The sequence below is a fragment of the Rhinolophus sinicus genome, chromosome X (genome assembly GCF_036562045.2).
Source record: "Rhinolophus sinicus isolate RSC01 chromosome X, ASM3656204v1, whole genome shotgun sequence".
Lineage (NCBI taxonomy): Eukaryota > Metazoa > Chordata > Mammalia > Chiroptera > Rhinolophidae > Rhinolophus > Rhinolophus sinicus.
Window position 1 is genome coordinate 97,252,330 of NC_133768.1, and position 12,283 is coordinate 97,264,612.

General features: G+C 52.4%; 1 protein-coding gene and 1 long non-coding RNA gene across 2 annotated transcripts; one reads left to right on the forward strand and one right to left on the reverse strand.

Moving 5' to 3' along the window:
- Window positions 1–2,551: 2,551 nt before the first annotated feature.
- LOC141569641 (uncharacterized) lies at window positions 2,552–10,329 on the reverse strand. The gene is made up of 3 exons (XR_012493354.1): window positions 9,518–10,329; window positions 7,419–9,038; window positions 2,552–4,196 (listed from the first exon to the last, which is right to left on the reverse strand). It is a non-coding gene; the product is annotated as an uncharacterized LOC141569641 (long non-coding RNA).
- Window positions 10,330–10,523: 194 nt separating this feature from the next.
- Window positions 10,524–11,748, forward strand: LOC109437933 (retrotransposon Gag-like protein 8). Its single transcript, XM_019717459.2, is given in 2 exon segments — window positions 10,524–10,647; window positions 10,650–11,748. Coding segments are annotated over 2 exon segments (339 nt in total). The 5' UTR covers window positions 10,524–10,559; the 3' UTR covers window positions 10,901–11,748.
- The last annotated feature ends 535 nt before the right edge of the window (window positions 11,749–12,283 follow it).

A 12,283-nucleotide genomic window follows, 5' to 3' on the forward strand; every position in this document is an offset into this window, starting at 1 on the left:
TGTATGGGCACCCGCTGGCCCGTCAAGAGCAGTCTGCCATCTGCTGTCCCTCTCCCTCCTTTGGCCTCATCCTCTGGTCTCGACCGGGACTCTCCCACTGCCTGTCCCCTCCTCCTGCCTCCTGTTCTGCTCCCACATTTCCACAACCCTGAGCTCAGGGCTCACTCAGGATGTGGGCCCAGACACAGTCTGTCTCTTCCGGGCTCATGTCTAGCTGCCTCTCGGGCCTTCTTGGCACCCATATGGATACTGGGTCTGAGGCTGCCTCCGAGTGTGCATACTGCACCCCACCCAACTCCCTGTTCCCTGAACCCACTTCCACAGCCCTCCAGCGAGGCCCATTCTGGCCCCTGTGCTGCCCTTGCCACTCACCCAGGCAGGAACAGGATGCTGTGACAGTGCCTGCCCATCGAGGCCAGCGCTCCAGGGCCCACCTTCTCTGGTCAGAGAGCCACCCCAGGGTCCATGACTGAGCTGCCTTATCTCCACAATCAGCAGGCCTCCACGACCCACTGCCTGCCCAAAGCTGCGGGACTATCTGCCAGAACTTTTAAGGGCTCGTGCCCGCCTCCGCAGCACACTGCACTGGATTGGCTGCCGACCCACTGCCCGACTGACGAGGGCAGATACCCCTGACCACACACCAGTCACTGTTGCCATCTCCAGGCTGTCCCACCTCAGCCACCTGGAACCATGGTGGGCCTCGGACCCTCTCTCGCTTCTGCAGAGCAGTCCCCAAGGCCACCCCAGTCCAGCTTTTCCCTTCCTCTGCCACCAACCCTTTCTCAGAAGCCTCCCTCGGGGGCTGCCACCACAATCCTCCCTCTCTCTCTGGCCGCCACAGAGTCCATCTGCAACAACCACTACTGCTCTTCCACCCACAACACCCCGTTCCTCAGAAATCAGGAGTCTCTCCCATGAGCCCCACCTTTCCCCTGCTCCCCCACATACCAATTCATGCCACACACACCCCGGCGGCTCATTGAAGTTTACACGGGCTCCACGCTCCCAGGAAAGAAAGACCTTTAGGACACCCTGGCTCTCGGTGACACCCACAGAGCCTCAGGGGAGGTGAAGACCCTTGGCCCTTCAAACGGTGACACCTATTTCCTGGGCTCCTCTCCGTGCCAGATCGTGGTGGGCCCTGGGCACAGACCCCCAGTGGGGCAGTTAGGGGACCCAACAGAGAACACGTGAGTGCGGAAGAGTTTTGAGGATTGCCTGAGGGCTCGGCCAGGAGCAATGCCCCTTCCCCAAACCCAGGAAGTAATCTGGGGTGTAGATTAACTCAGAACTACCTGAAGCCCCTGACCAGCAGAGCCAGAGGTGGCCTTCACAGTTCCCAGAGATAGGCACCCACAGACTGCTTTTGAAAATCATGTACGTTAAAAAGAAATGACAAGGGCCGGCCCGGTGGCTCAGGCGGTTGGATATCCGTGCTCCTAACTCTGAAGGCTGACGGTTCGATTCCCCCATAGGCCAGTGGGCTCTCAACCACAAGGTTGGCGGTTCAACTCCTCGAGTCCCACAAGGGATGGTGGGCTCTGCCCCCTGCAACTAGTACTGGCAACTGGACCTGGAGCTGAGCTGCCTCCACAACTAAGACTGAAAGCACAACAACTTGACTTGGAAAAAGTCCTGGAAGTACACACTGTTCCCCATTAAAGTCCTGTTCCCCTTCCCCAATAAAATCATTTAAAAAAAGAATGAAAATGACAAGGCAAACGTGACAAGAATGCCAGTGGATGCACCTGACACAACGGGAAGGTGACTCCACTGATATTCAAACAGTGTATTCAACGAAATTGTTCCGGAAGCTCTTTTCTAATGCACTTTCCTGGTGAAACTCATAGCAGATCTGAGCTCCCTTTAAAACATTTTTTATTCAGATGTCCTGCAAAATCTTGACCCAGACCCTGCGTAGTATTTTCCACCCTCCTCTGCCTACTTCCCTCTAGGACAGGCTTTTGCCACCAGGAATGCAGAGGGCAGAGTGCTGGCCTGGGAGTCCCAGCTCCAAGGCTCACCAGCTATGGGGACATGGTGGGTCACAGAGACGCTGTGCACCTGTTTCCCTGTCTGCTCCACAGGCACAGTAATGCAGGCCTGGGGGTGGGGGTGGGGTGTGGGGCGGGTGTGTGTGTGGGAAAAGTCACAACTCTATCAGTGTTTTGAGTCCAGCAAACTCATTTCTCTTGTCTCTAGTTTTTCATTTCCTGTGACTTCACAATAACAGCAAGTCTCCACATACCTGCCACGTACGAGTTACTGCAGTTGGAGGATGCACTGGCCTGGCGAGCTTCTTCCCCAACGCCAAATTTAGCAAAAAGTCAGACCATATCACCCTGGGAATCACAGAGAAATTGCTAAAGCAGAGGCTCTACAGCCTCACACTGACTCCACTTCCCCACTCCTTCCTGTGCCCCAAGACCTTCCTTCTCTCTTCTCTTCCCTTACCCAAACCTGCTGTGCACGTGTGACTGTCCCATTTCACTGTAGCCTTAGCAACGCACACCTCGGGCTTCTTTATGTAGGTCAAGGAGCGACCAGCAGATGGCGCTGCTCCATCCGCGCCGGCCAGACTCGGGCTGGAGCAAGGAGCATTTCGCCCAGCTTCAACAGAGTCAGCTTTCTCGAAATGAATAAACCACGAGAATGAGATATACAGGTTTTCAAAAGTTATACGGCGTGCTAGATCTTGAACAAATAAGAACTTCTGGACTAATCGATTATGTGCTTCCGATTGCTATGCACGCCACAACAGTGAGTCGCAAACACAGCAGGGGAGCAGGGCCGGCTCCCCATAAGTCACCAGGGTCTTTTCAGAACACCAGTGACACTGGGAGACAGGCAGTCCCGTCTTCTGACTAGGCTCAGTGCGGCTGGAGCAGGCTTGGAGGGGGCAACAAGCTGGGGTCCAACCCTGGCTCTTCAGGTCACGAAGGAATGACTTCGCCGGGTCCCTCCCACTCTGTGAGCTTCCCTTTCTTCGTCTGCAAAATGCCTAGTGGTTCAGAGGTTCTGTGAGGAATCGGTGAAATAATGCACATCACTCAATAAATACTGAGCACAGTGCCTGACACGTGGAAGTGGTCAGGAAAGGAGGACTAGTCTTTATTAGCCATTAGTCTTATTCATCAGACCAGCTGTTCAGTCTCAGGGACATCCAAAGGCAGCACTATGCAGTGTCCAGGTCACAGACGTTAGATACAGCAGCTCTACCACTTAATTAGCGCTGTGGGAACACCACTGGGCCTCTCTGAGGCCCAGCTTCCTGACTGGTAAAATCAGCGTGTGCAACACCCACCTCCCAGGCTGTCGTGGGGATCGAATGTCGCCGTGTGCCTGTGGAAGTGCCTGGAACACAGGAAGGGCTCCCTAGGTGGCAGCTGCTGTGGCAGCCCGCACAACGGGAGCACCGCCACCACAGAGCAGCGGCCACGGAAACAACTCTTACTTGCGCCTTGTTTGAGCCTCGTCCATCTACTTCTCACCTGCTCTCGCTCAGTTGCACAGAACGGGCAGCAGATATCCAAAGGCAGAACAAAAGAAAACCTAAAACAGAGGGCATTCTATGCACCAAAAGTTTTCCAGATTTGGAAAAGACAGCCACTCTTATAACGTTGACGGCTGTACTACAGCTGAAGCCCTCAGTGAGCCTCCCTGAAGCTCACAGCCTTCCTCTGCTGGCGCCCAGCTTTGCTGGAAACATCCGGACTCCTGGCATGCTTGCACCTTTGGCCTCCCGCAGCCACAGAGCAAGTCTCCTGGTGCTGACTCTCCTGGAGAATGCCTCTGGGAGGACAAGCGAAGGACAAAGCCCGACCACATTCCCACCCTCAGTCTGCTCTGTCCTCTGCCTTCGCCCATCCCTCCCTCTCTCTGCTTTCCCATCACCTGTTTGTCCCAAGGATCACAGGGATTTGCTCAGCCTCTCAGGCGACAGAGGGCTTAACACTGAAACTCAGCCACACCCCCCTCCTCCTACTGGAACCCTCATGTAACTGCAGACTCTTATGACTCACCTGGGGCTCCTGAGGTCTTTATGCCCCCGGTGCCCAGTTATAAAACGCCGGTCCTGGGATTCCTTCCCCTTAAGAATACCTTCTGCTTTCGAGATCATATTGGTAGTTTATCTTGACCATTATACTTCTCACGATAGTTCTCAGTCATGAAAGTTGATCGGCACTCCGGGTCTGTAGATCAATCTCTGGTGAGTTTGCCTTGATTCCTGACTCTTGCAAAAATGAGCTTATTCCCTTGCGACGCCAAGGACCAGCCCTTAGACGGGGTAAACAAGCAGGTCCCGATCACTGATCTAACTGCCCATGTCACTCTCAAATGTTCAAACTTGAAATGTTCCAAGTTGAACTTGCCTTTTCTAAAAACCAAAAGTACCTCTCTTTTCTCCCTTGGTTCCCTGGTTTGGGTGTTATCACCACCATACCCCCCCATAATCAGGTTTCATCGCTGAGTCTGAGTGGGCTGTGTCCTTCTCCCCCACTTAATCAGATACTAAGACTCCATTTCCTGTGGTTTCTGGAATCCGTCCCCCACCCCTTTCTATCCCCATCAGCCTTGCCTTGGTTTAAGTACAAATTGTTTCCCCCTTGACATGTACAATTTCCTGTCACTGTCTAGCTGTTTCCTGGTTTTCAGCCTCACCTCCCGCCCCCCACCACCACCAAAGCCAAATTCATCCTCCCCATTGGGACGATGTGATCTGTGGAAAACATAAATATGGCCAAGACACTCTCCTCCTGAACAAAATCTTTCGAAAAATCTCAAAGTTTAGGATTGGACCCCATCTCCAGAGCCTCTGACCCTTTCTCTGAGAATCCGATTTCCAACCCCCAGTGCGAATCGCGAGGCTTGTGTTTTCCTGCTCTCCAGAGAATCACAAGCTCAATTAAGCCCTTCATGCTCAGGACGACCTGGATTTGCAGTTGCTCTCCAAGGCAGATCGCATTTCACAAACGTCATGGAAATGTTCAAACACATGGGAGTTGAAAAAATAACGCAGAGAAACTGCACGTCCCATCATCTATGTATATTGCATATCAACTCATAGTCAGTCGGGTTTGATTTCTGCCCGCTCCCCTTTCCTAATGCGACGGGATTCTTTTAAAATTAACCCCATGCGTCCTATATGAATACGTATAAGAAATTGCTTTCAAAAGGAGGAGCAGTAAGTCTAATGACTAGCTCTTAGTGATCAGTGTTTGGATCTGTTGTGCTCTTCCATTTTATCGGCTTGCAAAATGCTTCAGACATCCCCAGAGCCAGGACACGGCTGCTAGCGTGGCTGACGCGGGGATAATTTCTTGAGTTTCTGGGCATGTGAAAGGTATGCAACCCTACAGGAGGATAAACCTTTGCAGGTGACTGTGGCTGTGATGCAAGCAAGTGGACCAGGCAGCGAGATGCCAAGCGTGAGGGTGCTGCATTGCACAGCAGGGGGCTGTATGCAGCCTATGGCAAGCCACAAGATGAGCTTCTTCCTGACGTATGCCAGTGTGCTAATGGCAGTCCATACTCTCTTCGCTTTTTCACTGCCTCCCTGGGGTCGATACTAGGCTCTGATACTTGGAGACAGGAGGGACCGCCATGAGCTACCAGGTCCCCCAAACTGCCCGCCCCACCTGGTGATTCCTGAGGCTTAACCTTTCGATAAGGAAAGACAGGGGATAGGTAAATTAGTAGCTCCCTGTGAGAAATGACCCTTTGGGCCGTGACATGATGGCCACCGATACATATTGGAGGATTGTGGGTGGTATTTATGGAAATCTCCTGACCCAGCTAAGGGTAAGGCAGAGGTAGGATGACTGGTATGGTCCTACGGAAGACCATATAAGAAGTCAGAGGACCAGAACTGGAAACAGTGGGCACACAGCTAAATCCCCTTTAAACTGACATCAGAAACTTGGTCCCTTAACTCTTAAGTTTCCCATTACATCACAGTGCCCGGTTTTAATGAAACTGTTGGAAAGGCAGAATCAAAATAGGCAAGTCAGAGGGCGACTTCTGGCATGGCAACGTGAGGCGCTCCACGAACCCACCCCCCGAGTGACACTGGTGAAAATTGTTTCAAAACCAGCCATTTAAAGTCTCTGGAATGACGTCAAGGGAATACAGTAAGTGAAGAAACATTTACTTAAGAAAGCCTGCTAAAACATCAGCTCTTGATGGATTTGACCTGATTCACCGTTGGGGCGCTGTGACTCTGGGTTTGTCTTTGTCTTTCGGTTGTTTTCCTTGTTTACGGTATGTGCACTTGTGCTTACACAAAGGATCTTGGAATTTTATATATGGAAAGATGTCAAACGGATGCGTCCTGTGTTTGTAACCTACAGGGCGAAGGCAGTAGTCACAGGCTGATTGGTCTGTCCAACAGGCACCTTTTCTCTGATGCCTTCCCACTGCACACACACCTCCTCTTGGTTGTGTGACTGAGTACCCTGGCCATAGCTACTTGGTTTGATACTTGTCACCTCAGTCAAGTTGAGCCGCTCATACTCTTTGCTCTTAATTTTCAAGTATTGAAATAAACACCAAGATGGATTGACTTCCCGCTAAGTCTCTTTAAAGCCATTTCTTTAGAGAGCTTTACTTAGAAGGCCTACTGTTGATTTCTCCAGAGCTACCCTTGTTCCTGTCCCTGTGATACTTGTTTGTTGCTTTGGTTTCTTGGATTTTGAAAAATACTTGTGTTCTGCTAATCAAAGTTGTCTGTTGGAGAAGCTCCCACTTGCAGATATGCATTCTTTGCGATGTATACAAGTGTGACCAAGGAAGCCGGTGGATCTGCCGTCAAAGGTGCACCAGGGTGGAGCTCTGAGCTCTATGTTCTAGGGTATTGAGGTCAGGGGTTTGGTGCCAGGATGCGGGGTCTTCAGGCCGAGATTAAAATTCTCCCCTTGTTAAGGTAGGAAAGGTAGCAGGTAGCCTAACATCTTCCTCTGTGAAGGTGATACTTTTGGCCACTAAAGGAAGACCACATGTAATACAGGGTCTCTGGTCCCGCCCTCAGCGGGTGGACACAGAATATGGTGAGGCCAAACAGGAACAAGTGGTATGACACACATAGGTGAGTCATACCACTATATTCTCTATGGCGGCTGGTCGAGACACAAAAGCAAACATCCACCAGTACCCCAAGGAGGGGTCTTCCTGCACCCCAGTCTCGTTGGAAGCCGGGCGAGACACGGGTGGTAGGATTAACACGATCCGCAATCTGCCGTCCACTTCTCTGCCAACCAACCAACCCCCTAGCGTAGCCACAGCAGTTATATTAGTGGCTGGTGGCTAATTGGTAACAGCTGATGGCCATCTAATAACCGAGCCAGCACCTTTCCACGTGAGGCCGAGAGCCTGGAAACTACTCTCTGGAACTCTGTCCCGACACCACAAATACATACCTGGGTATTGTGGAGGTGGTGGGGCACCTTCTGTTCCAGCTAGAGTATGGCAGAGGTAGGGTGACTAGCATGGTCCTGCAGAACATCGTTCCAGAAGTCAGGAGGACCAAAACTGAAAGCCGTGAGCATGCAGTTAATTTCTGACCAAGCCTGCATTAGAATCTGGGTCCTTGAAGTCTCAGGTGTTTCTCGTACCACCGTGCCCGATCTTATAAAGTCTTAGTAAGGGTGGAATCCAGAGAGGCAGATCAGTGAAAGGTTATTTGTCGCATTGTCCCTTAAACATATCAATACAGCAGCCTCCTCCTTCCCCCTGAACCCGAGGATAGTACTGAACCATATAAATACTATTTTTTCCTACACATACCTACACGTTGTGACTTCTCCTTGACATATCCGAATTGCCAGCATTTTACGCCTTGTGGCCATTATTAAGTAAAATAAGGGTTACTCGAACACAAGCGCTGTGATACCGAGACAGTTGATCTGATAACTGCGACGGCTACTAAGTTACTAATTGCAGGGATGGGGGAGGTGTAACATACACAAGGGGAAAGGTGGACAAATGATGGTTCACATCCTGGGAGGGATGGAGTGGGATGGTACCGAATTTAAACCTTATGAATTGTTCATCTCTGGAATGTTCCATTTAATATTTTCAGACCGCAGGCGGCCACGGGTAACTAACTGAAATGGCAGAAAGCGAAACCGTGGGTAAGGGGCACTACCGTACATTTTCCATTACTCGTATAAAATTTCCAATTAACTAAAATCGTACGCCCTCTTCACCTGAAACTAACATGAAATAATACCGAATGTCAACTGTAACTGAAAAACAATGAATAATTTAAAAAACCGTATGCCCTCTGTACAGCTTAGCATGGTGTAAACATCCATGAAGTTGCCTTATCATTATGGTCGTCAAAATCTCCCCCCCACACACACCATGAGAAGCGAGAGAAAGACAGTGACAGACTGTCCTGCCTGAAGATGTGCCACGCTGGCACATCTCTCTCTCTCCCTGGGATTTCATAAAGATCTTGGGCTGCAGGTGTCAGCAGTTCTATTGTTGCCATCCAGTCTAGAGGGGCCCAAGCTTCAACAGCTCATGTCCTGCCTGAGGGGTTCCTCAGTGTTCAGAGTTCAAAGAACCTCCCCTGGCCTACCATAACAGCTGAAACTTTATTTATATCCCTGTCATTAAGCTCTGTGTGTTAAGGGACGAGTCGCCATTAGGCTGTGAGCCACTCCCAGCCAGCTATGCTCATCCTCATCCCAACCAGTACACTGTCATCACAGTGTGTGTCCCTCTCTCCAGAGAGTCTCAGAAATGCTGCTCTGGGCGCTGAGCAGTTTGTAAGGGATGGAAGAGTTAGATGAGCAGATGGTCAGTGACAGTTGGAGTATTATTACCAACCAGACTCCATTGCAGCACTGGCACAGCCACAGGTGGCAACAGATGGCCTTCTCAAGCTTGTGATGGGAATCCAGTAATGAATCTTTGTCACAACTCAGATGTGAGCTGGGATGCTTGGCTCCACTGGCCGCCCAGCCAAGTGTATGGTGTCTCCCCTCAGCTGTTGGATGTTTTCCCAGCTGTCACCATCCATAAGGTAGGACCTGCAGGGCAAGAATCAAGAGGAAGCTTTGGGAGACTCGTGGGACTCACATCTGCTTTCCATTTTGGATCCGCAAGTATAAAACACACACACACACACACACACACACACACACACACACACACACACCAAATAAACATACAAAGAAAGAAAGAAAACAGGGAGGTTGAGTGTTTGCTCCTGATAGTAAGCTGAGGCAATCACGTGGGTCTCCTCAGGTGTTGTTGTTGTTGTTGTTGTTTTTCACTCTAAGGAACACTACCCTGGCTGCTTGATGTCTAATGTCAGAAAACTTCTGTTTCATATATTTTGAGTGTTTCTCTTTTAACTTGTGAAGAATTCTGGGTGAGCCAGATACACAAGAGATATTTTGCACTTGGAAGGACATGGGGACACCAGACACTGTTTCAAGGCAAGCAAGTGGAAGCAAATTGACTGTCACGGTATTGGTAGGGCGCAGCAGCTGGCTCTGCAGCTCACCTAGCTCCAGCTGAGTCTCTTCCATCAGCTTCTCCGACTCCTGAGGCAGCATGTGCACGTCCTGGGACAGCACCTGGGTCCATACCCCCTCTATCTCCTCACACAGGGGAAACGAACATCTTTAAGATGTTGTGCCATCCTGTCTCCGACCTGGGTATGCATTTCGGTTTGCTTGAGGATTCTTTTGTTTCCCTCTTTAGCACTTAAAAATGTTCTTGAAGTGGCTTTTTATGATTTTTCAAATATATTCCTAAGCACTACTATTTCTTTTGCATTGCTTTTCTGAACCGAGTCATTAACACCATTATCTATTTTAACTGGTTATTTTCTGCAGATACAAAGTTTGTGAAGGATTTACGTTAATTTTGTACTCAGCCAACAAATGTATTCAGATATAATAACCTGTAATAGAGTCCCCTCCTCCAATTGGTTAATCCCTTAGTCATTCCTTTCCTTTATTCTTACACATAGAAATGTATCACGTCGTGGCTGGAAAGCATGCAAGGACTCTCTAGTCTGTCACAGGACCCCACTCAAGTGGCACCCAGAGTCTAGGGTTAGCAAAAATTACGCTGGAGCGGAAGGGCAGAAGCGGTCGGAAGGCAGGACTCTTCGACCCCCAGGAGAGGGACGCTAAGATCCCAAACTTGCAGCGTACTCCTCCCTCACTAAATAGAGCCAGGTGTCCGGGGCTCCTCCCTGGTCCCTGCCCCTACCCAGCGGCCCGCCCCGGAAAACCGCGGCCCCGCCCCTCCGATTCTGACCCCGCCTTCTCGAGCGGGAGGCAGCCCCGCCTGCCTCCTCGGACGCCTCCACCCCCATCCCCACCTTCCGCTTCTCAGGCCTTCCGTCGGCTCCCTGCGCGCCTGCGCATTAGCGACCACCAGGCCTTGCGGGCGGAGCTCGCGCACGCGCCCTGCACCGCCTGCGGCCCCGCCCACCCCGCCTGGACCCGCCTCCGCACACACGCACTTCCCGCCACGCCTCCCGCCCTCCTCCCCGCCCCCAGCCCCGCCCAGCCCAGCCAAGCGAGCGAGGCGCGATGGACGGCCGAGTGCAGCTGATCAAGGCCCTCCTGGCCCTGCCCCTCCGGCCCCAGGCGCGTCGGTGGAGGAACCCGATTCCCTTCCCGAGACGTTTGACGGAGACACCGACCGGCTCCCGGAGTTTATCGTGCAGACGGGCGCCTACATGCTGGTGGACGAGACCCTGTTCTCCAGCGATGCCCTGAAGGTGACGTTCCTCATCACCCGCCTCACCGGGCCGGCCCTGCAGTGGGTGATCCCCTACATCAGGAAGGAGAGCCCCCTGCTCAATGATTACCGGGGCTTCCTGGCCGAGATGAAGCGGGTCTTTGGATGGGTGGAGGACGAGGACTTCTAGGCCGGGAGACCCTCGGGCCTGGGTGGCGGGTGCTCGGGGGAGGGTCCGCGCGCCCGTCGCCACCGCCCAGACCGCCACAGGCGTCCTCCCGCCGCGCCTCCCCCGCCCTTACGTTCGAGTCGCCGTGATCCACCCCGCGCTCCTGTCCCCTCCCGCGTAGTGCTTGCCTTTGTTCCAGGAATAGCGCTCCAGGTCCCGCTGCTGCAGCGGGGCCTCTCTCTGGAGCGCGCCGCCGCCGCCGCCGCCCTGGGTCCAGCCCGGCCCCTCCCACGCACACTTGGACTCGGTCCTGGGCTCCAGCTGCGAGCTGCGCTCCCGCTGCACGCTGGACAGACCCCCACAGCCCAGCCGCTCCCTGTCAGGCTACCAGGCCTGCATCGATGTGCCCGGAGACCTGCGCGGCGGCTGCCATCATCACCATCCGCCGCATCCCAGCGACAGACTGCAGCCTCCAGCGGTCTGGTCTCACCCGGGAGGTAGCTGACTGAGCTGGCCACAGCCCCTGGACAATGATTCCAACAGCTCACCGCCTCCCTGGAGGGGCTCTGCCAGCCGTTCACCTTCGGCGGGACCCAGTCCCTCCCTACTCCCAGAGACACCTTCTGCTCCTGCCAGATGGCTGCCGGGTCCCAGGGCTGCCCGGCAGCCAAATCGAGTCGCTCATGTTCTCCTGTGGACCTGTTCGTTTTGCCCAGCATCCGGTTCTCTTCTGAATTTGCAGCCGTCTCTCTGATGTGTGCCTTTTGTTCAACACAGTGACCCCTGCACTCTGCCCGGCTCTCCTACACTACCTGGACAAAAGTCTTCTCCTTATTTTCAATAAATGTCAGATGCTATTAAAAAAGAAATTGAGTCTCAATGAATATGGCGCCTCTCCCTCCCTGGTCCAGTACGCAGGGTCCGTGTCTTGTTCAGCAGGTATGTCCCCTGCCACTCTATGGCTGATGTGGCCCTGGGCATGGAGACCCCTCTGGTGATGGATCACTCAGTCCCAGATGCTGACTTCCAAAGCAGTCAGCTCCATGCCCCTTAGGAAATGGACCTCGATGTGATTCTGGCCAAGGCGATGTAAGGACAAGTCACCTAGGAGGCTCTTCAGACAAGGTTTCTTCATTTCCAAAGAGCAGCTTGAAAGCCCAACACCTAATTGTTACAAACGGTGAATTCCACACATTTGTTGGTGAACACCTGTCAAAGTTTTACTTAACCCATTATTCTGGGAACCAGCAGGATGGCAGAGGTGCTTCAGAAAATGCATTTACATTTATAGAGCCTTGGATCCTGTAAGTAGTGGGGAAAGGAATAATGCAGAATTGCGGTTAGTTCAGGTACAAACCTGGCTGATGACCTGCAGGACCATAACATTATAACTTTCTCTCACAG